The 26,473-nt window shown below is 43.1% G+C and overlaps 1 protein-coding gene across 8 annotated transcripts in view; it reads right to left on the reverse strand.

The window, feature by feature from the left end:
* The window catches only part of LOC116957285 (uncharacterized), a 97,527-nt gene extending 72,665 nt beyond the window's left edge, over positions 1-24,862 (reverse strand). For all 8 annotated transcript variants that reach the window (XM_076055678.1, XM_076055677.1, XM_076055681.1 and 5 more), the window contains exons 1-2: positions 24,458-24,862; positions 341-664 (exon numbers count right to left, since the gene is read on the reverse strand). In XM_076055678.1, coding sequence (XP_075911793.1) covers positions 341-664; positions 24,458-24,524 — 391 coding nt within the window. In that variant the 5' untranslated portion in view covers positions 24,525-24,862. The remainder of the gene's footprint in view (positions 1-340; positions 665-24,457) is intronic.
* Between the last annotated feature and the right edge of the window lie 1,611 nt (positions 24,863-26,473).

The raw sequence follows: 26,473 nt of genomic DNA on the forward strand, positions 1-26,473 counted from the left end.
TGGGTTCGATCCCGACCCTGACCGTGCCTGTCCGCTGTATATGTGGAGTCTGCGTCTCTCTTCCCGTGGTAGGTCGCGTGGATTTTCCTCCGAGTCCTTCACTTGATTCCCCACACATTAAGAATGAACATCACCACGCAAACTGCTATGTATTCCCCACACGACGATGATTATGACGATGATGATGATGATGATATCAGCCACTTGGTTGAGCTGCTATGATTGGGTCGCTTGTCCGAAAGGGAAACTACACAGCCGCTGAGTGATGGGGCCTCTTTACAACCTGGTACGAGAAAAACAAAAATAGAACCATTTCATCAATAAACCTACGTGAACGTACCCGTGACGCGCAAATCATACGACTGGCACGTCTTGACAGTGGCATTGTGTTTGTAATCCAATTCGTAGACTCCCCGGTCTCTCTCGCCCACCCCTTTGAGCCGCAGAGACATGTCAGCGGTGAGCTCCACCCGGCCTTTGTAGCTCCAGGTGGGGTTTCGAGACGACCAATCGGACGCTTTGACCAGATCGTAAATTATTACTTTGTCTCCATTTCGCATCACGGTCCAGCTCAACTCGGCTCCGTTCGGAACCTTGCATCCCCGTGGGAAGGTGACGGACGCTCCGGGGCAAATGGCGACGGATTCGGGAGCGCCCACGGCACCTGCGGAAGGAAAGGGGGGGGGGGGGAAATTTACACGGCACGCATTTGTACATTACACTATATACACTACACTATACACTACACTATAGACTACACTATACACTACACTACTATACACTACACTATACACTACACTATACACTACACTATAGACTACACTACTATACACTACACTATACACTACACTATACACTACACTATATACTACACTACTATACACTACACTATACACTACACTACTATACACTACACTATACACTACACTATACACTACACTACTATACACTACACTATACACTACTATACACTACACTATATACTACACTATACACTACACTACACTATATACTACACTATACACTACACTACATACACTACACTATATACTACACTTTACACTACACTATACACTACTATACACTACACTATACACTACACTATATACTACACTATACACTACTATACACTACACTATACACTACACTATACACTACACTATACACTACACTATATACACTACACTATATACTGCACTTTACACTACACTATACACTACTATACACTACACTATACACTACACTATATACTACACTATACACTATACACTACTATACACTACACTACACTATACACTACACTACTATACACTACACTATACACTACACTATATACTACATGATACACTATACTACTATACACTACACTCCTATACATTAAACTATTACACACTACTATAAACCACACTATATGCTACACTACTATACACTACACTATACACTACACTATACACTACACTATGCACTACACTATACACTACACTACTATACACTACACTACTATACACTACTATCCACTATACACTACACTATATACTACACTACTATACACTACACTATACACTACACTATACACTACACTACTATACACTACACTATACACTACACTATACACTACACTACTATACACTACACTATACACTACTATACACTACACTATATACTACACTATACACTACACTACACTATATACTACACTATACACTACACTACATACACTACACTATATACTACACTTTACACTACACTATACACTACTATACACTACACTATACACTACACTATATACTACACTATACACTACTATACACTACTATACACTACACTATACACTACACTATACACTACACTATACACTACACTATATACACTACACTATATACTACACTTTACACTACACTATACACTACTATACACTACACTATACACTACACTATATACTACACTATACACTATACACTACTATACACTACACTATACACTACACTACTATACACTACACTATACACTACACTATATACTACATGATACACTATACTACTATACACTACACTCCTATACATTAAACTATTACACACTACTATAAACCACACTATATGCTACACTACTATACTATACACTACACTATACACTACACTATACACTACACTATGCACTACACTATACACTACACTACTATACACTACACTACTATACACTACACTACTATCCACTATCCACTACACTATACACTACACTAATATACATTGTTATACATTACACTATACACTACACTATTCAATACACTATAAACTTCACTACTATACACTACACTACTACACAACACACTATGCACTACACTACTATACACTACACTACTATAAACTACACTAATATACCCTATACACTACACTATACACTACTATACACTACACTATACACTACACTATACACTACACTATACACAACACTATACACTACACTATACACTACTATACACTACCCTATACACTACACTATACACTACACTATACACTACTATACACTACACTACTATACACTACCCTATACACTACTATTCACTACACTATACACTACACTATACACTGCTGCACGCTACACTATACACTACACTAATAGACATTGTTATACATTACAACTGTACACTACACTATGCACTGCACAACTATGAAATGCTATAAACCAGCCACCACCATCCGACGCATCATTGGGTAATTTTTGCCCGACGACGCCGGTCGATGGCATTACGGGCGAGACATCACGTCTCTCTCTAGAATTTGTAAATGTTGTGGATTTGACTCTCCAACAAGCAGCAGCAGCAGCAGGCGGTGGTTCGTGTCCTTGATTCTTTCGTTAAAGTCGCGTCGACAGGCGAAAAAAATTCTCAAATTAAAAGCAAAAAAGCACTCCATGGTGGTGGTTTTTTGTTTGTTAAATTTTTTTTGTAAGTTTCCCACCCACGTGACTTTACCCCGAAAGAACCAGGAATATTGAAACTCCCGCGGTCACGGAAGTTTCGGGTCAGAACTTTTAGCCGGGATGGCGCTGGACCGCTGAACTAGCCGGCACGATTCGGTTCACGTGAACAAACTCTCTCCCCGACGGGTTGGCTGCCTGTCGGCTGGTGGCGGGGTTTAACGACACGCATCTATATACACACTCACGTGATCTAACGCGAATAGAACCACATTGAAGGGCTCACAAGTGACGCCTCCACATCTTATCCCACTCTATTTAAGGTGACGAAGCGGGCAGGATGATTCCTCCGCAGATCTGCCTCTCCGCCTAACGGCATTGCCGCTCGCAAATTCCCGGCGAAACGTCGTTACTCGGACTGTGAGTGTTGTGGGATTTGATTCTCCGATCACACAACCGGTGGTGGCTGCTGTACCGGTAACGAATTGGCCACGTTCTGTTTAGATGACAAACCCCTTACTAACAGCCATGTCGGGTGGTGGCTGGGTTAACGACACACATCCTATATACTTACGCGATCTAACCCGTAAAAAATAACTTTTATTATGAACAATATTTGTCGTGTAAGCCTTACTATACACTTCACTACTACCCTATACATTACACTATACACTACTACACACTACCCTATACACTACTCTACACTACCCTATACACTACTATACACTACCCTATACATTATAAACTACACTATTATAACTACATTACGATACACTGCGATACACTGTACACTACTATGCACAACACTACTATATACACTGCAATACTATACACTACACATTATGTACACTACTATACACTACATTATACACTACACTATAAACACAACACTACACACTGCTACTATAAACTACAGAGCTGGGAGGCCATGTGGCCTCCTTTCTACACCACATCAATTCCAGACATCCCGCCATCGAATTCACCATGGAAGTGGAGAAGGATGGCAAGCTGCCATTCTTGGATGTTCTGTTTGAGAGGAGACCTGATGGCTCATTGGGGCATTCTGTCTACAGGAAACCCACCCACACGGATTCCTACTTGAAGCCTGATTCCCACCACCACCCAGCTCAGAAGAATTCTCTCATCAAAACTTTATACCATAGGGCTCATTGCATTTCGGACCAACACCACCTGACCAGTGAATTAAAACATGTACACCTGGCCCTCAAAAGGAATGGATACTCTGACCGTACCATCCGCCAAGCTGTCTCTCCCGCCATACAGAAACAACCACTTGATACTCCGGTCAAAACCATCACACTACCATATATAGCAGGCGTTACTAAGAAGATTTCCAAAATTCTAAACAAACACAAGATCCAGGTCCGGTTCAATACAGTACACAAAATTCGTGATCTGATCCCATCCGTGAAGGATGTCATTCCTGACTTACAGTACCCCGGGGTTTACAAATTGAGTTGTACCTGTGGTGACTGCTATATCGGGGAGACGAAGCGACATGTCTCTGACCGAATTCGCGAGCACAAATCAGATTTGAAACACGGCAGAACGAATTCTTCTGCCGTAGCTGATCACTGTTACGACGCTGTAGGTGATCACGATATAATTTTCTCCGATACCAAGGTCCTTTGCAAACCCCACGGGTTTTTTGAATCAGAGATTTGTTCACGAAGCAATTCAGATCTACAAGCACAGACACAATTTCAACCGAGAGGATGGTTTCAAGTTAAGCAACCATTGGAAAGATGTTCTAAATCGAACCAAACATTAAACTAATTTTTCAATGGTACAATATATTTATTTCAAGTAGTGGTACCCCAAACTTTCGTAGCTTCTTAAAAATTCTCTTTTCACACCACCGGCATGTGGACGCTACCGTGCCCCCTCGCCAGCCTGCACGGGTCATACCCCCTCTACCTACCTTTCATCATGCTAAGTCCGCCTATTAAAATGCAAATTTTTATGTTAATTCCTTTGTCAAGGCACCTTAATAACTCTCAGACAGCTTAAAGGTCGCGGTCTGAGCTGTGGCTGTGTTTCACTCCAGCGCTGTCCTCCAGACAGCCTGGTCCCTTCACCTGATGAAGGCCGCTTGTGTTGTGGCCGAAACGTCGTGATTTTTTGTTGTTTTATTTTTTACCTACTACGTGACTTTACCGAATAGAACCAAAGAGTGTGGATTCTTGCAGTCACGAAAGCTTCAAGTCTAGAACTTATTCACTCACTCATTCATTCAATCATTCGCTCATTCACTCCCTTATTCACTCACTCACTCATTCACTCACTCATTCACCCACTCATTCATCCACTCACTCATTCACTCAATCATTCACTTACAAAGTAACTCACTCATGCATCCATTCACTCACTCATTCACTCACTCATTCACTCACTCATTCATCCATTCACTCACTCATTCACTCACTAATTTACTCTCATTCATCCACTCACTCATTCACCCACTCATTCATCCACTCACCCATTCACTCACTCATTCACCCAATCATTCATCCACTCACTCATTCACTCACTCATTCACTCACTCACTCACCCACTAATTCGCTGACTCAAATCTAGAATACTATACACTAAACTACTATACACCAAACTACTATACACTAAACTACAATACACTAAACTGCTATACGCTAAACTACTAGAAACTGCGCTATTGTAGTGGCATCGCTGGATGTCACCATGCTGTAGGTGCAGTGCCGGCCCTACAGGACACGGTGTGTGGATGCCGGTCTAAGCGGAAGGTCGTGTGAGACCAGGGCACTCTGGTTGACCCGGCAGGACACGTGACCGGCTAAGATGACAGGGGGGCCCCTAAGAGGCGGCTAGGGGGGGCTGGGGGTGGGGTGGTTGGTGGTCACGTGATTTGGACCCAGGTCCTTCCGGAGGATTCTGGCAGGTGGGGACGTGGCCAAGGGCGGAGCCGGCCACTCCGCAGGTCGCCGTTGTTCGTCCCCGGGAGAGGAACCCCTTGGTCCACGATCCCCGCGTGGAGCCGGGCAGGAAGCTGTTGGTCCCGGTTGCGTGGTTAACGGTTGCAGTGGTAACCGGTGGAGTTAGCCGGGTGGACACGACCCCTGGATTGTTGTTTTTGCTGTGCCATGGGGGAAAGTCTACGCCGTGTGTTGGAACCAAACAATTGCGGTGCATCCAAAGTCGAAATGTTCCACTCAGTTGAACCCACTACACTATCATACACCATACACTACATGATACACTACACTACTATACACTACACTATACACTATACTATACACTACACTATACACTACACTATCATACACCATACACTACATGATACACTACACTATTATACACCATACACTACACTATACACTACACTATTATACACCATACACTACACTATACACTACACTGCTATACACTACACTATACACTACACTATTATACACCATACACTACACTATACACTACACTACTATACACTACACTATACACTATTATACACCATACACTACACTATACACTACACTACTATACACTACACTATACACTACACTATTATACACCATACACTACACTATACACTACACTACTTAACACTACACTATACACTACACTATTATACACCATACACTACACTATACACTACACTACTATACACTACACTATTATACACTACACTATACACTACACTACTATACACTACACTATACACTACACTATTATACACCATACACTACACTATACACTACACTACTTAACACTACACTATACACTACACTATTATACACCATACACTACACTATACACTACACTACTATACACTACACTATTATACACTACACTATACACTACACTACTATACACTACACTATACACTATACTATACACTACACTATACACTACACTATACACTACACTATTATACACCACACACTACATGATACACTACACTACTATACACTACACTATACACTACACTATTATACACCACACACTATATGATACACAACACTACTATACACTACACTATACACTACACTATCATACACCATACACTACATGATACACTACTATACACTACACTACTATACACTATTATACACCACACACTACATGATACACAACACTACTATACACTACACTATACACTACACTATCATACACCATACACTACATGATACACTACATTACTATACACTACACTATAGACTACACTATTATGCACCATCCACTACATGATACACTACACTACTATACACTACACTATACACTACACTATCATACACCACACACTACATGATACACAACACTACTATACACTACACTATACACTACACTACTATACACTACACTATACACTATACACTACACTATCATACACCATACACTACATGATACACTACACTACTATACAGTACACTATACACTACACTATACACTACACTATACACTACATTATATACTACACTACTATACACTGCACTATACACTACACTACTATACACTACATGATACACTATACTACTATACACTACACTATATACTGCACTACTATACACTACACTATACACTACACTACTATACACTGCACTATACTACTATACACTGCACTATACACTACACTACTATACACTACACTACATGATACACTATACTACTATACACTTCACTATACACTATACTACTATACACTACACTATACACTACACTACTATACACTACTATACACAACACTATACACTACACTATACTACTATACACTACTATACACTACACTATACACTACACTATACTACTATAAACTACTATACACTACACTACTATACACTACACTATACACTATAATACTATACACTACACTATACACTATACTACTAAACACTACACTATACACTACACTACTATACACTACACTATACACTACACTATACACTACACTATCATACACCACACACTACATGACACACAACACTACTATACACTACACTACTATACACTACACTATACACTACACTATACACTACACTATCATACACCACACACTACATGATACACAGCACTACTATACACTACACTATACACTACACTACTATACACTATACTACATGATACACTACACTACTATACACTACACTATACACTATACTACTATACACTACACTATACACTACACTACTATACATTACACTATACTACTATACACTACACTATACTACGAAACACTACACTATTATACACAATACTACTATACACTACACTATACACTACACTATACACTACACTATACAACACTACACACTACACTATACACTACACTACACAATACACTACTATACAATATAACACTATACACTACACTATACACTACACTGTACACTGCACGATACACCACACTACTAGACTCCACACCATACACTACCATAAACGGCACTATGCACTACACTGCACCGTACACTTATTGAGTTTGCGCGGCTAAAAATCGCGTGCATGGCCACCACTGGGTGGGGACGGCTGAGGCTGTGGACACAGACGAGGCTTATCTCTACCAGTCACGCGTAGCCACTGACACCTGCGGCCAAGAACCGACAAAACAGGGGGAACTTCAAAGGCTGTGGTCACGGAACAAGGAAAATCGGGGTGGCTTTGGCTGAGCCTGGGACTTTCTCCGCTGACCTACACGTTGGCAGTTTTTTTTATTGGTTTTGCATTTCGCTCCAGTGGCGATCCGTCGTCGCGTCGACAATGTGCTAAAGCAGCATCAGCCAAATGCTACAGACTCACCAGAGACCCATAGAGACCCACAGAAACCCACAGAATCTCATAGAGACCCATACTCATAGAGACTGACAGACATCAAGAGACTCACAAAGAACCATAGAGACCCACAGAAACCCACAAAATCCCATAGAGACCCGTACTCATAGAGACCCAGAGACATTCATAGACTCACAGAGACCCATAGAGACCCACAGAAACCCACAAAATCCCATAGAGACCCGTACTCATAGAGACCCACAGACATCCATAGGCTCACAGAGACCCATAGAGACCCACAGAAACCCACACAATCTCATAGAGACCCATACTCATAGAGACCGAGAGACATCAAGAGACTCACATAGAACCATAGAGACCCATAGAAACCCACAAAATCTCATAGAGATCCATACTCATAGAGACCGACATACATCAAGAGACTCACATAGAACTACAGAGACCCACAGAAACCCACACAATCCCATAGAGACCCATACTCATAGAGACTGACAGACATCAAGAGACTCACATAGAACCATAGAGACCCATAGAAACCCACAACATCTCATAGAGACCCATACTCATAGAGACCGACAGACATCAAGAAACTCACAGAGACCCATAGAGACCCACAGAAACCCACACAATCCCATAGAGACCCATACTCATAGAGACCGACAGACATTAAGAGACTCACAGAGACCCATAGAGACCCACAGAAACCCACAAAATCTCAGAGAGACGCATACTCATAGAGACCCACGGACATCAATAGACTCACATAGAACCATAGAGACCCACAGAAACCCACAAAATCTCATAGAGACCCATACTCATAGAGACCCACAGACATCAAGAAACTCACAGAGACCCATAGAGACCCATAGAAACCCACACAATCCCATAGAGACCCATACTCACAGATACCCACAGACATCTGTAGACTCACATAGAACCATAGAGACCCATAGAAACCCACACAATCCCATAGAGACCCATACTCATAGAGACCCACAGACATCCATAGGCTCACAGAGACCCATAGAGACCCACAGAAACCCACACAATCCCATAGAGACCCATACTCATAGAGACTGACAGACATCAAGAGACTCACAGAGACCCATAGAGACCCACAGAAACCCACAAAATCCCATAGAGACCCATACTCATAGAGACTGAGAGACATCAAGAGACTCACAAAGACCCATAGAGACCCATAGAAACCCACACAATCCCATAGAGACCCATACTCATAGAGACCCAAAGACATCCATAGACTCACAGAGACCCATAGAGACCCACAGAAACCCACACAATCCCATAGAGACCCATACTCATAGAGACCCAAAGACATTCAGAAACTCACAGAGACCCATAGAGACCCATAGAAACCCACAAAATCCCATAGAGACCCATACTCATAGAGACCTACAGACATCCATAGACTCACAGATACCCATAGAGACCCACAGAAACCCACAAAATCCCATAGAGACCCGTACTCATAGAGACTGACAGACATCAAGAGACTCACAAAGAACCATAGAGACCCACGGAAACCCACAAAATCCCATAGAGACCCATACTCATAGAGACCCAGAGACATTCATAGACTCACAGAGACCCATAGAGACCCACAGAAACCCACAAAATCCCATAGAGACCCATACTCATAGAGACCCAGAGACATCCATAGACTCACAGATACCCATAGAGACCCACAGAAACCCACAAAATTCCATAGAGACCCGTACTCATAGAGACTGACAGACATCAAGAGACTCACAAAGAACCATAGAGCCCCACAGAAACCCACAAAATCCCATAGAGACCCGTACTCATAGAGACTCAGAGACATTCATAGACTCACAGAGACCTATAGAGACCCACAGAAACCCACAAAATCTCATAGAGACCCGTACTCATAGAGACTGACAGACATCAAGAGACTCACATAGAACCATAGAGACCCACGGAAACCCACAAAATCCCATAGAGACCCATACTCATAGAGACCGACAGACATCAAGAAACTCACAGAGACCCATAGAGACCCACAGAAACCCACACAATCTCATAGAGACCCATACTCATAGAGACCCAAAGACATCCATAGACTCACAGAGACCCATAGAGACCCACAGAAACCCACACAATCCCATAGAGACCCATACACATAGAGACCCAAAGACATCCATAGACTCACATAGAACCATAGAGACCCACAGAAACCCAAACAATCTCATAGAGACCCATACTCATAGAGACCCACAGACATGAAGAGACTCACAGAGACCCATAGAGACCCACATAAACCCACACAATCCCATAGAGACCCATACTAACAGAGACTCACAGACATCCAGAGACTCACAAAGAACCATAGAGACCCACATAAACCCACAAAATCTCATAGAGACCCATACTCATAGAGACCCACAGACATCAATAGACTCACAGAGACCCATAGAGACCCACAGAAACCCACACAATCCCATAGAGACCCATACTCATAGAGACCCACAGACACCCATAGACTCACAAAGAACCATAGAGACTCATAGAGACTTACATAGACCCATAGAGACCCATAGAAACCCACACAATCCCATAGAGACCCATACTCATAGAGACCGAGAGACATCAAGAGACTCACATAGAACCATAGAGACCCACAGAAACCCACAAAATCTCAGAGAGACGCATACTCATAGAGACCCACAGACATCCATAGACTCACAGAGACCCATAGAGACCCACAGAAACCCACACAATCCCATAGAGACCCATACTCATAGAGACTGATAGACATCAAGAGACTCACATAGAACCATAGAGACCCACAGAAACCCACACAATCCCATATAGACCCATACTCATAGAGACCGACAGACATCAAGAAACTCACAGAGACCCAAAGAGACCCAGAGAAACCCACACAATCCCATAGAGACCCAAACTCATAGAGACCGAGAGACATCAAGAGACTCACATAGAACCATAGAGACCCACAGAAACCCACAAAATCTCAGAGAGACGCATACTCATAGAGACCCACGGACATCAATAGACTCACAGAGACCCATAGAGACCCACAGAAACCCACACAATCTCATAGAGACCCATACTAAAAGAGACCCACAGACATCAATAGACTCACAAAGAACCATACAGACCCATAGAAACCCACAAAATCTCATAGAGACCCGTACTCATAGAGACCGACAGACATCAAGAAACTCACAGAGACCCATAGAGACCCACAGAAACCCACAAAATCCCATAGAGACCCATACTCATAGAGACCCACAGACATCCATAGACCCACAGAGACCCATAGAGACCCACAGAAACCCACAGAATCCCATAGAGACCCAAACTCACAGATACCCACAGACATCTGTAGACTAACATAGAACCATACAGACCCACAGAAACCCACAAAATCTCATAGAGACCCATACTCATAGAGACCGAGAGACATCAAGAGACTCACATAGAACCATAGAGACCCACAGAAACCCACAAAATCTCATAGAGACGCATACTCATAGAAACCCACAGACATCAATAGACTCACAGAGACCCATAGAGACCCACATAAACCCACACAATCTCATAGAGACTCATACTCATAGAGACCCACGGACACCCACAGACTCACAAAGAACCATAGAGACCCACAGAACCCCACACAGACCCATAGAGACCCATACTCATAGAGACCCACAGACATCCATAGACTCACAGAGACCCATAGAGACCCAGAGAAACCCACACAATCCCATATAGACCCGTACTCATAGAGACTGACAGACATCAAGAGACTCACATAGAACCATAGAGACCCACAGAAACCCACAGAATCTCATAGAGACCCATACTCATAGAGACCGAGAGACATCAAGAGACTCACATAGAACCATAGAGACCCACAGAAACCCACAAAATCTCAGAGAGACGCATACTCATAGAGACCCACGGACATCAATAGACTCACAGAGACCCATAGAGACCCACAGAAACCCACAAAATCTCATAGAGACCCATACTCATAGAGACCCACAGACATCCATAGACTCACAAAGAACCATACAGACCCATGGAAACCCACACAATCCCATAGAGACCCATACTCATAGAGAACGACAGACATCAAGAGACTCACATAGAACCATAGAGACCCACAAAATCTCATAGAGACCCATACTCATAGAGACCCACAGACATCCATAGACTCACAGAGACCCATAGAGACCCACAGAAACCCACACAATCCCATAGAGACCCATACTAACAGAGACCGAGAGACATCAAGAGACTCACATAGAACCATAGAGACCCACAGAAACCCACACAATCCCATAGAGACCCATACTCATAGAGACCCAGAGACATCCAGAGACTCACATAGAAACATAGAGACCCACAGAACCCCACACAGACCCATAGAGACACATATTCATAAAGACCCGCAGACCTCCAGAAACTAACATAAAACCATAGAGACGCATAGAGACTCTGGTGTAGACCAATCAGTTTAAAATCCAATGCCATGTAACACTATAATTACATTATTATTATTAAAGACAATGCAATATCACTCTATAGTTACGCTATATAGTACAGTAAGTTTCAGTTTCAGATTATTTATTTTGGTTATAGCCCTGTGAGCCATTCGGCTCTTGAATCGGGTGCAACCACAACAATAAAAAAATACACGAACAATAAAACTACGTGACTATGCAAACAGAAAATCCTTGACAAAAAAAAACAGCAAAAATATTCCTGAAAAAAGCACCACTGTGTACACCACCAACGCTGCGTGACTGGGTCTGCGAGTGTTTTGCAAGACGAGCAACACATTTGAAATAAATATGAATTTGATGAGCGAGCAAGGGTCTTGCAATACGAGCAGTGTACGTGTTGACACTTTGTCGAGCGTCACGTGATCGCACACTGATAGACGTTGCGCTTTGATGCGTGCGAGTGCTTTGGATTACAAACACGTTTCCGGAACGAATGTATGCTCCTCGCAATCCAAGGTTTTTACCGTAGTTACGTTATTATGAAAGACAATGCAATATCACTCTATAGTTACGTTTTATATATATATTATCAGAACGATGGCTCCTCCCCCTTTCTCTTACCTACATAGCCTCTGGTTACAAGCAGCCCCTTTTGCCCACTTCAGAGATTGTATCTTGCTGTGGTTGTCCCACCTGATGACGGACGCTTGTGTTGCGCGCAAAACGTCACGTGATTTGATAAAATGTATTTTCTTTGGTTCTTTCGGTAAAGTCACGTGGAATGAGAATAAAATAAAACATTGATAAAATAAAATAACACAATGAAATTCTCACGACGTTTCGGCCACAACACAAGCGGCCTTCATCAGGTGAAGGGACGAGACTGTCTGGTAGGACAGCGCTGGAGTGAAAGAGCCACGTTCAGATCACGGCCTTTAAGCTACCAGACAGTCTCGTCCCTTCACCTGATGAAGGCCGCTTGTGTTGTGGCCGAAACGTCGTGTTAGAATATTATGGTGTTATTTTATTTTATCAATTTATTATTTTATTCTCATTCTACGTGGTGGTGGTGACTTTACCGAAAGAACCAAAGAAGATGAATCCTTGCAGTCACGAAAGCTTTAAATCGAAATTTACATTTATTTTATACCCACGTGACTTTACCGAAATAACCAAAGAGTATAGCGACCATGTGTGTTGGCATGCTCACCGCAAATCACCGCGTGTGGTTAATGCGGACACGATTCCTTGCTAAAGGTTTCCATTTGGTGTCGAGACATCTTAACGCAACCGATGTTTCATTGTCAGCAAGGGTAAAACCTCCTCTTAGCGTTTTCATACTTTTGTAGAGTAGTAGCTAGTGACGTCATGTCACGCTCGCCCTCCGGCACGATGGCGTCACGTGCGGTGACGTCATCGCGCAGGGGGGCGGGACGGTGACGTCACGTCCCCCCTGTGACGTGTCCGAGGTCGCCCGGAGGGTCCGCGAACGCGAAGGGTGAAAGTCGGGACCTGGGTTAGGGGGAAATTGGCACCGGGCTAGCGTAGCCTCGCGGGCGTGCTAGGGACCTCCCCCAGTACCCTTCCACCGGGGTGTGGAGTGCAGGCAGTGAGGTGCCAGTACACGGAGTCGCGTGCGGAGAGGTCTTCAATAAAAACAACTGGCGTCAGCCCCTACACGAGCATATGCCTCGGAGTCTTCATTTACTCCGCGACACTTTGATACTCGAGTCCCCCCATTTTGGTCACAATTGATGTTGTTTTCCTCGCTATTTTCTCCTCCCATCGACTCAACGGTCTGCCCGCCCTTGCAATTCATACCCCCCCCCCCCCCCCAAAACCTACCCACCACCAATCCCACCTATCCCCCCCCACCCACCCACCACTGCAAAACCCACCACCACCACCTCCCACCCACCCACCCACTTCACCACTAACTACCCACCCACCCCACCAACCACCACCACCACCACCACCCACCACCACCTACCACATCTAATCTCTCTGATTCATGCGATCCAGTGGCACCGCACAGTTTTCACAAACAAGGGGAACTGGCAGGGAGGCCCCGATAATGTTGTGGTGGATTTTTGGGGTTTTGCTCGTTCCCTCCCTATACACTCTTGGCAAAGTTCGCCAGCATTTTACTCCTGAACTCGAACTGCGTTTTTTGGGGGGGGGGGGGGGGGGTTTCTAACCAGGTATAAATACATGGCGGAAGATGGGAATTCGTCGGGAGACGGGAGAGTAGCTAAACGGCAATTTCCGAAACTCCGGAATTCCAAACGTGCGTTTGAGTGAAAAACGGGAGATGTTGGCTACCTCGCCTGGTATGCAGGAGATCGTGGGTTACATCCCGGACACTGACGCCTGCTGCTGCTGTATATTTGGAGTTCGTGTATCTCTCTCTCTCCCCTTGGTGGTCGCGTGGATTTTTGTCCGGGGTCCTCCGGGTTTCCACATCCACAACTTAGAATCGACGCAGTGTGTTCAAAGTATTTTGGCAACTGCTATAAATCGGTTTAACACGTAGGCTTTCGCGCCCAATATCATTCATATTATTCATAATAAAGGTTTTTTTGGGATAGATCACGTAATGTGTCATAACCCTCCGCCGCTCGACACAGCCAGTAAGGTTTGTCACGTAAGCAATGTGCCAATTAAATTTTGATTTGAAGCTTTCGTGACTGCAGTAATTCATATTCTTAGTTCTTTCGGTAAAGTCACCACGTTGAAGGGAAACAACAAAATAATAAAATATATATAAAACAATTAAAAAATTCTCACAACGTTTCGACCATAACACAAGCGGTCGTCTTCAGGTGTGTTGGTTTGCATAAATTTATTTTTAAACGTGTTAAATAAATGCACCGTTTAAAAATAAATTTATGCAAACCAACACACCTGAAGATGACCGTTTGTGTTATGGTCGAAACGTCGTGAGAATTTTTTTATTGTTTTATATATATTTTATTATTTTGTTGTTTCCCTTCAACGTGACTTTACCGAAAGAACTAAGCATATAATGTGCCAATTAGTTACTACTTCAGCCCAATTAGTTACTACTTCAATGTACAGATTCGCAATGGCAGGAGACAGATCAAGAGCAATTGCTTCAAGTACATTAAAACCATCTTTTTGGTTTAGATATGACACTTTTGGTTGTCCGGCCACATGGTAAAGACACACTTAATTAATTTCTAAATCATCTCAATTAGCAAAACATGGAAATCGAGGTGAATAACACTCTCCCGTTCCTGGATATTTTGCTCAGACGCGGCCTCTATGGTAAAATAACGCGCAGCATTTACCGAAAGGAAACGCACACTGATGCCTATTTGAATGCGGATTCGAATCATCGCCCCGCACAGAAATCCTCTCTCATCAAGACGCTCATACGTCGGCCTTAACCAGTGTCCGATGGTGAAAGTCTGAGGAGAGAGATTTAAACATTTTTCGATTTGAAGCTTTCGTGACTGCAAGGATTCATCTTCTTTGGTTCTTTCGGTAAAGTCACCACGTAGAATGAGAATAAAATAATAAATTGATAAAATAAAATAACACAATAATATTACAAGCTAATCACTCAGCTATTTCAATGCTAAATTCTATGCTAATTCCTTTTTTTCAAGGGGTGCCTCTGCGGATGTGTATGCTTTAACTTTAACATAGCCATTTCTGTGACCAGTCACAAGCTAATCACTCGACCATTTCAATGCTAAATTCTATGCTAATTCCTTTGTCAAGGCGCTTTGTTTCTTCTCACACAGCTTAAAGGTCGTGATCTGAACGTGGCTTTTTTCACTCCAGCGCTGTCCTACCAGACAGTCTCGTCCCTTCACCTGATGAAGGCCGCTTGTGTTGTGGCCGAAACGTCGTGAGAATATTATTATTGTGTTATTTTATTTTATCAATGTATTATTTTACTCTCATTCTACGTGGTGGTGACTTTACCGAAAGAACCAAAGAAGAGATTCAAACATGTGAAATAAGCGCTACGAAATAAAATGGCTCCAATAATGCTCAAATTAAGAGGACAGTAAATGCCAAACCAAGATCTAACAGCAACACTGCTGAAAGCAATCGGGTTATTAACACAATTAAAAATACCATACATCGCGGGAGTAACTGACAAACTAGCTCGAGTTTTGGAAAAACTAAAAATCAAAGTTACATTTGGCACGGTACACAAAATTCAAAAACTACTATCTTGCACTAAAGATGAATTGCCGAAGTAATGAACAGAATTCTAGATTTAAAGCGTTCGTGACTGCTAGGCTCCATACTCTTTGGTTCTATTGGGTAAGTCACCTACGTGACTTTACCTAATCAACAGAAGGTGTGCATCGGATCAATTGCTTATGTGGCGGATGCTATATTGTACAGACGGGACTTAACATTAGTGTAACACTAAAAGAACACCGCAAAAATATTAAATTATCTCAAACACAGCTGTCGGCAGTGGCAGGACATGCTTTTGCCGAAAAGGACACTCAATTGATCTTGATAACGTTGAAGTGTTGCGTAAAACTAATTATTACTGGCCGAGAACAAGTCGAGAATCCATTGAAATCGAGAGAAATACTAATTATTTTGACCGCTCTGATAGCTCCAGGCTTAGTGCAGCCTGGAAGCGCGTTATTAAGTAATACATCTTACAATTACAATTTCTCATAGAGGAAACACATACTTATTAACTGATTACTGAAAAAAAGTATATAATAACAATAACCCCTTTCACCCCCTCCTCCGCCTCTGATCTTTGCACCTGATTGTGTTCAGTTATTAAGCGATGCGTATTACAATTCCTTATAGAGGAAACACATACTATTGAAGTGATTACTAATCTTGATTTGAAGCTCTCGTGACTGCAGGAATCCAAACTCTTTGGTTCTTTCGGTAAAGTCATCACGTAGTCCATCATCAGGTGGGAAAGCGTGGTCTGCTGCTGAGGCAGACTGTTTTAAAAGGGTTGCAATGGGGTATAGCTCAAGGGTCATAAATAAGTGGCCGGGGCTAGTGATGTTAACGTGAGAAATTAGCACGAATTTGTAAGATAGGGAGAGCGGCCTTCTAGACGAGGGCACGGAGGTGGCTATGTGAATGTGAGAGATTAGCATGATGTTAATGTGAAAAATTAGAGGGCAATGGAAGTGGCTATGTTAATGTGAGAGATTAGCATGATGTTAATGTGAAAAATTAGAGGGCAATGGAAGTGGCTATGTTAATGTGAGAGATTAGCATCTTGTTAATGTGAGAAATTAGAGGGCAATGGAAGTGGCTATGTTAATGTGAGGGATTAGCATGATGTTAATGTGAGAGATTAGATTGCACGGAAGTGGCTATGTGAATGTGAGAGATTAGCATGATGTTAATGTGAGAAATTAGAGGGCAATGGAAGTGGCTATGTTAATGTGAGAGCTTAGCATGATGTTAATGTGAGAAATTAGAGGTCACGGAAGTGGCTATGTTAATGTGAGAGATTAGCATAATGTTAATGTGAGAAATTAGAGGGCAATGGAAGTGGCTATGTTAATGTGAGAGATTAACATAATGTTAATGTGAGAGATTAGCATGATATTAACGTGAAAAATCAGAGGGCACGGAAGTGGCTATGTTAATGTTAGAGATTCGCGTGATGTTAACGTGAAAAATCAGAGGGCAGGGAAGTGGCTATGTTATTGTGAGAGATTAGCATGATGTTAATGTGAGAGATTAGAGGGCATGGATGTGACTATGTTAATGTGAGAGATTAGCATAATGTTAATGTGAGAGATTAGAGGACACGGGAGTGACTATGTTAATGTGAGTGATTAGCGTGATGTTAATGTGAAAAATTAGATTGCATGGAAGTGGCTATGTTAATGTGAGAGATTAGCATCTTGTTAATGTGAGAAATTAGAGGGCAATGGAAGTGGCTATGTTAATGTGAGGGATTAGCATGATGTTACTGTGAGAGATTAGATTGCACGGAAGTGGCTATGTTAATGTGAGAGATTAGCATGATGTTAATGTGAGAAATTAGAGGGCAATGGAAGTGGCTATGTTAATGTGAGGGATTAGCATGATGTTAATGTGAGAAATTAGAGGTCACGGAAGTGGCTATGTTAATGTGAGAGATTAGCATAATGTTAATGTGAGAAATTAGAGGGCAATGGAAGTGGCTATGTTAATGTGAGGGATTAGCATGATGTTAATGTGAGAAATTAGAGGACACGGGAGTGACTATGTGAATGTGAGAGATTAGCATGATGTTAATGTGAGAGATTAGATTGCACGGAAGTGGCTATGTTAATGTGAGAGATTAGCATGATGTTAATGTGAGAAATTAGAGGACACGGAAGAGGCTATGTTAATGTGAGAGATTATCATGATGTTAATGTGAGAATTTAGAGGGCACGGAAGTGGTTATGTTAATGTGAGTGATTAGCATGATGTTAATGTGAGAGATTAGATTGCACGGAAGTGGTTATGTTAATGTGAGTGATTAGCATGATGTTAATGTGAGAGATTAGCGTGATGTTCATGTGATAAATCAGAGGGCACGGAAGTGGCTATGTTAATGTGAGTGATTCGCGTGATGTTCATGTGATAAATTAGAGGGCACAGAAGTGGCTATGTTAATGTGAAAGATTAGCGTGATGTTAATGTGAGAAATTAGAGGCCACGGAAGTGGCTATGTAAATGTGAGAGATTAGCATGATGTTAATGTGAGAAATTAGAGGGCACAGAGGTGGCTATTTTAATGTGAGAGATTAGCATGATGTTAATGTGAGGGATTAGCATGATGTTAATGTGAGAAATTAGCATGGTGTTACTGTGAGAAATTAGAGGGCACGGAAGTGACTATGTTAATGTGAGAGGTTAGCGTGATGTTAATGTGAGAGATTAGAGGGTACTGAAGTGGCTATGTTAATGTGAGAGATTAGCATAATGTTAATGTGAGAGATTAGCATGATATTAACGTGAAAAATCAGAGGGCACGGAAGTGGCTGTGTTAATGTGAGAGATTAGCATGATGTTAATGTGAGAAATTAGAGGACACGGGAGTGACTATGTTAATGTGAGTGATTAGCATGATGTTAATGTGAAAAATTAGAGGGCAATGGAAGTGGCTATGTTAATGTGAGAGATTAGCATGATGTTAATGTGAGAGATTAGATTGCACGGAAGTGGCTATGTGAATGTGAGAGATTAGCATGATGTTAATGTGAGAGATTAGCATGATGTTAATGTGAGAAATTAGAGGACACGGGAGTGACTATGTGAATGTGAGTGATTAGCATGATGTTAATGTGAAAAATTAGAGGGCAATGGAAGTGGCCATGTGAATGTGAGAGATTAGCATGATGTTAATGTGAGAAATTATAGGGCACAGAAGTGGCTATGTTAATGTGAGAGATTAGCATCTTGTTAATGTGAGAAATTAGAAGGCACGCAAGTGTCTATGTTAATGTGAAAGATTAGCGTGATGTTAATGTGAGAAATTAGAGGCCACGGAAGTGGCTATGTTAATGTGAGAGATTAGCATGATGTTAATGTGAGAAATTAGAAGGCACGCAAGTGTCTATGTTAATGTGAGAGATTAGCGTGATGTTAATGTGATAAATTAGAGGCCACGGAAGTGGCTATGTTAATGTGAGCGATTAGCATGATGTTATTGTGAGAGATTATCATGATGTTAATGTGAGAATTTAGAGGGCACGGAAGTGGCTATGTTAATGTGAGAGATTAGCATGATGTTAATGTGAGAGATTAGCATGTTGTTCATGTGAGAAATCAGAGGGCACGGAAGTGGCTATGTTAATGTGAGAGATTAGCGTGATGTTAATGTGAGAGATTAGCATGGTGTTAATGTGAGAAATTACAGGCACGGAAGTGACTATGTTAATGTTAGTGATTAGCATGATGTTAATGTGAGAGATTAGCTTGGTGTTAATGTGAAAAATTAGAGGGCAATAGAAGTGGCTATGTTAATGTGAGGGATTAGCATGATGTTAATGTGAGAGATTAGCATGGTGTTACTCCTGAGAAATTAGAGGGTACGGGAGTGACTATGTTAACGTGAGAGATTAGCATGGTGTTAACGTGAGAGATTCGCATGATGTTAATGCGAGAAGTTAGAGGGTACGGGAGTGACTATGTTAATGTGAGAGATTAGCGTGATGTTAATGTGAGAGATTAACATGGTGTTACTGTGAGAAATTAGAGGGTACAGGAGTGACTATGTTAACGTGAGAGATTCGCATTATGTTAATGTGAGAGGTTAGCATGATGTTAATGTGAGCAATTAGAGGGCACGGAAATGGATATGTTAATGTGAGAGATTAGCATGATGTTAATGAGATAAATTAGAGGGCACAGAGGTGGCTATGTTAACGTGAGAGATTCGCATGATGTTAATGTGAGAGATTAGCATGGTGTTACTGTGAGAAATTAGAGGGTACGGGAGTGACTATGTTAACGTGAGAGATTAGCATGATGTCAATGCGAGAAGTTAGCGCGTAACTGGAGAAAAGAAGGAAAAGAAGAGTGGCCTCCTCGACGACGGAGTGCAACCCAACGGGTGAGCATGAGAGTGCAATCCAAAGGGCATGTGAGCATGAGAGTGCAATCCAAAGGACATGTGAGCACGAGAGATCTAAGAGAGAGGCATAGAGAGAGAGAGACAGTCGAAATAACAGCTGACATAGGCAGGTAGGATGGAAACGTCACAGTCAGTTAAGACTTTACCTGGTTACTAACGTCCTCCCAATGATTGCTCAGTTTGTACCCATCCTCTCGGTTGAAGTTGTGTCTGTGTTTATACATCTGGATGGCTTCATGAACAAATCTCTGAAGGTAGCCGGTAGGTTTGCAGAGTACCTCCGTCTTGGAAAAATCAATTTCGAGTGAGCCCACAGCGTTAAAACAATGATCGGCAACGGCAGAGGTATTGGTCCTACCGTGTTTCAGATCTGCCTAGTGTGTTCACGGACGCCGTCCGTGTCATATAATTACAATAACCCCAACCACCTCTGATCTCTGCACCTGATGGGTTCAGTGATGACATCATCATGCTCTATTTAAGACCAGAAGCAGGTGGATTGCTTCAATATTCTGGTAAATTCGCCCGATGATGATGGATGTAATTGCCAGCGAAATGTCGCACCACTCAAATTGTGGATTCACTCTCCAATACACCGGTGGGCTGAAATAGTAACTAATTGGCGCGTTGTTTACGTGGTCGAGGGTCACGACACATTCATACTTACGCGATCTAACCCAAAAACCTTTAATATGATAACTGCTCTAAGTTATAGGAACAGGTTTTACCCTTTTAACTGGCACAAAAACTGACACCTTTATTCAAGGCATCATGTTTACAATAGCCACAACACAAGCAGTCAAATTTTTGTGTTGTGGTTATTGCAAACATGATGCCTTGAATAAAGGTGTCAGTTTTTGCGCCAGTTAAAAGGGTAAAACCTATTACTATATCTTGTTACTGGCAAAGGAGGTCTCATAATGTAAATGCTCACCCGAGCCCTCAATACTCTGATAGTGTGCTGTTTTTGAGTTGTACGCCTTTTGGCGTCTTCTGGTCCAACACCAATGGAGACTAGGCTCTAAGAAAAGCCGTCTCTGGTGTGGACCAATCAAATTCAAGGACAGTGCCAATATCATTATCAGAGTTGTCTCTTTTTGTTTGCATTTTGACTGCTTGTGTTGTGGTTATTGCAAACATGATGCCTTGAATAAAGGTGTCAGTTTTTTGTGCCAGTTAAAAGGGTTAAAACCTATTCCTATATCTTGTTACTGGCAAAGGAGGCCTCATAATGTAAATACTGCTCTAAGTGTTCACTTGATGAACCCGCTTCGTTGGGCTGTCATTTGTGATGGCCAGATCGCTTCTGAATAAGAAGCTACGTAGCTCAGTAGGGCTTACACCTGGTAAGTTTAATTTGATTACGGGTCTCTATGGGTCTCTATGGGTTTCTATGGGTCTCTGTGGTTCTATGGGCCTCTCTGCGAATCTGTATAACGCGTTTGAGTTTCAGCTTCATGTATGAGGTATTGCTCTGTGAGAGCCATGCGGCTCTTGACTCGGCTGCAACCGCAACAAAACAAAAACACGACCAAAGTGAAGTCACGTAGTAGGTGCAAATAAAATAACAAAAAATCACGACGTTTCGGCCACAACACAAGCGGCCTTCATCAGGTGAAGGGACGAGACTGTCTGGAGGACAGCGCTGGAGTGGAAGAAGCCACGCTTAGATCACGACCTTTAAGCTGTGTCGTGATCGTGATCTAAGCGTGGCTTCTCTCACTCCAGCACTGTCCTCCAGACAAGTCTCGTCCCTTCACCTGATGAAGGCCGCTTGTGTTGTGGCCGAAACGTCGTGATTTTTTGTTATTTTATTTTCACCTACTACGTGACTTTACCCAATAGAACCAAAGAGTATGGATCCTTGCAGTCACGAAAGCTTTAAATCTAGAATCTTAAAGTGACTACGCTTGTTTAGAGGAATTGGTTGCTTCCATAAATGTCCACGTTGTGGTGGACATCAGCGACTCGGTTCGGACTCTACTTCGTGATGGGCCAGGTCGCTTCTGGAAAAAAAAAAGCTACGTAGTAGCTCAGTGGGCTTGACCTGGTTAAACTTTTTGTTGTTTCAGTTTAGAGTTTTTGGACGCCGCTTTAACTTTCTGCGCGACGATAGGCCACTTGCGTGGAGCTGCTATCATCTGCGATTAGCCGGTCGCTTCTGATAATGAAGCTACATAGCTCAGCGAGGCCTTACGCCTGATAACAAACAAAAATAAAACAATTGTTTAGTTGTCGTATGGGTCTCTCTGAGTCTCTGTGGGTGTGTGGGTCTCTGTGGCTCTATGGGTCTCTCTGTAGAACACGTGTTTAGAGTATCTGGTTGCTTCTATCAATGGCCACGTTGTGATGGACATCAGCGACTTGGTTCGTGATAGCCAGGTCGCTTCTGCAAAAAAGAAGCTACGTAGTTCAGTGGGGTTTAGCTGGTAAAATAAAAAAAAAATGGTTTAGTTTTACAGAATTCAGCTGCTGCTGCTGCTTTAAATTTCTGCACGATGATACTTTACTTCCATTGAGCTGCTATCATGTGCGAATGGCCGGGTAAGCTTAAAAATATATAAAAAAGCAGCCACTCAGGCACAGCGGTGGGTAAAATAAAACGCGGAGGAAAAAAAAAGATTTCCACCACTTAATTTGTATTCAATTAAGGTTCACTCACCTGCGAGGTTCCCCGTCACGACGAAGAAAACCAACATCGTAGCCCGTGCTGACGTTCCGCAGCCCATTCTGCCGAGCGTCGCCGACAGAGAAAGAGCGGACTAACGGCTCACTCCGATAAAGCCAGTTGCTGATAAGAGAAGAAAAAAAATTAGCAACGAGAGTGGGTTTGTGTGGGCGGGGGCTTGATCCGTTGCAAGGGTAACCAAATCGTAAAAATTTTGACTTGAAACTTTCCTGACTGCAGGAATTAATATTCTTGGTTCTTTCGGTAAGGTAACGTAGGTAAAAAAAAGAGAAAGCGGTCTTCATCAGGCGGTTGAGAGAAAAGAGGGGGCAAGCCTCCAAATGCAACTGCTTGTGATGAGCCCTTTCAGAGTGAGCAAAGCCGTGCAGCTTAAACAGCACAAGTAAAGCGAATGCGTTAGACAATGGGGGGGGGGGGGGGGGAGCATTGACATGGGGAGAAAGGGGGGGGGTAGAGATAGGGGGAGAGAGGGGGGTAGAGATTGGGGTGAGGTGAGGAGGGGGCATTGCATCTCGCTACACCCATCCACACTGCCGACGGTGGTGGTTGACAAGAAAGCACAATTCAAGTCACGAGCCAAAGTGGTTGATGACATCTTTACAATGATTGCCGGGGTTCAAAACCTGCCGCCTTGGTTGAAATTGTGTCTGTGGTCTGTACGTGTGTAGCGCCGGATCGCGTGTGCACGCGCCGCCTGCATCCACTTACCTGCCAGTTCGCCTGCATCCACTCACCTGCAGTTGCAGCCAGAGGTCGGGAGGGTGTGCTAGCCAGAACAAGGGGATAGAGAGGGAGCCGGACCAAAGGGAGGCTGTGTTCCCCTCCCCTACCCCAGGTGGTGGGGGGGGGACTGGGACGGGGCCCTTCAAAGGATCTTCTGGAAGGTTCCAGAAAGGGGGCGGTACCAGGGGCGGAGGGTCCCCTGGAGGTGTATAAAAGGGGCATCCCAAGCAGAGCTCTGGGGCAGTTCTACGAAGACTGAAGAGCCGAAGAGCAGCGAGACGAGGACCCTGGGACCACGATCCCGACGTCCTTGTCAAGGGCAGCGGGTTCGAGCTTGGACCAGTGGTCGAGAGCCGTTCCTTGGCTGGGTCGGGTCAGGATAGACTCCCTAGTCAGGACCCTGGGGACCTCGATCCCGACGTCCTTATTCTTGGTTCTTTCGGTAAAGTCACCACCGCGTAGATAGGGAAACAGTGAAATAATAAAAATACGAAACGGTTAAATTTCCCACGACGTTTCGACCGCAACACAAAGCGGCAATCATCATCAGGTGTGAAAGCCACAGCATAGAAAATTTCAAATTTTCATCAGGTGTGAAAACCACAGCGAGGAAATTTCAAATTTTCCTGCCGGTGGTTTTCACACCTGATGATGATTGCTGCTTTGCGCTGCGGTCGAAACGTCGTGAGAATTTTATTGTTTTATATTTTTATTACTTCATTGTTTCCCTATCTACGCGGTGACTTCACCGAAAGAACCAAGAATATGAATATCCCTGCAGTCACGAAAGCTGTAAATGAAAATTTACCCGACGTCCTTGTTAAGGTGCCGGTTTGAGCTGGGACCAGTGGTCGGGGACCCTTGCCTTGGATGGGTCGGGTCAGATAGCCTCCCCTAGGGCACTGATAGCCGGAGGGCTGGGAGCGAACGGGGCGGTGTTTAGGTCACGATGGCCCAGAGGCCATAACTCCCTGGATAGGGGGTGTTAAGGGATAGTCACGTAGTAGGTAAAAAAAATAAAACAACAAAAATCACGACGTTTCGGCCACAACACAAGTGGCCTTTAACCGAATAGAATGGATCCTTGCAGTCACGAAAGCTTCAAATCTAGGTGTTAAGGGAGTTGTTGTTGTTAGTTATAAATAAACAACCCGTGTTGCCTCTACGACCACGTCTCTATCGCCATCAGAACTCACTACGCATATTGCGGATGGCTTCGTGAACGAATCGTTGTTGATGGCCAGTCGGCTCGCAAAGCGCCGTCGT

Source organism: Petromyzon marinus, chromosome 72 (genome assembly GCF_048934315.1).
Source record: "Petromyzon marinus isolate PM22_M1 ecotype Great Lakes invasive population chromosome 72, UKy_Petmar_22M1.pri1.0, whole genome shotgun sequence".
Taxonomy (NCBI): domain Eukaryota; kingdom Metazoa; phylum Chordata; class Hyperoartia; order Petromyzontiformes; family Petromyzontidae; genus Petromyzon; species Petromyzon marinus.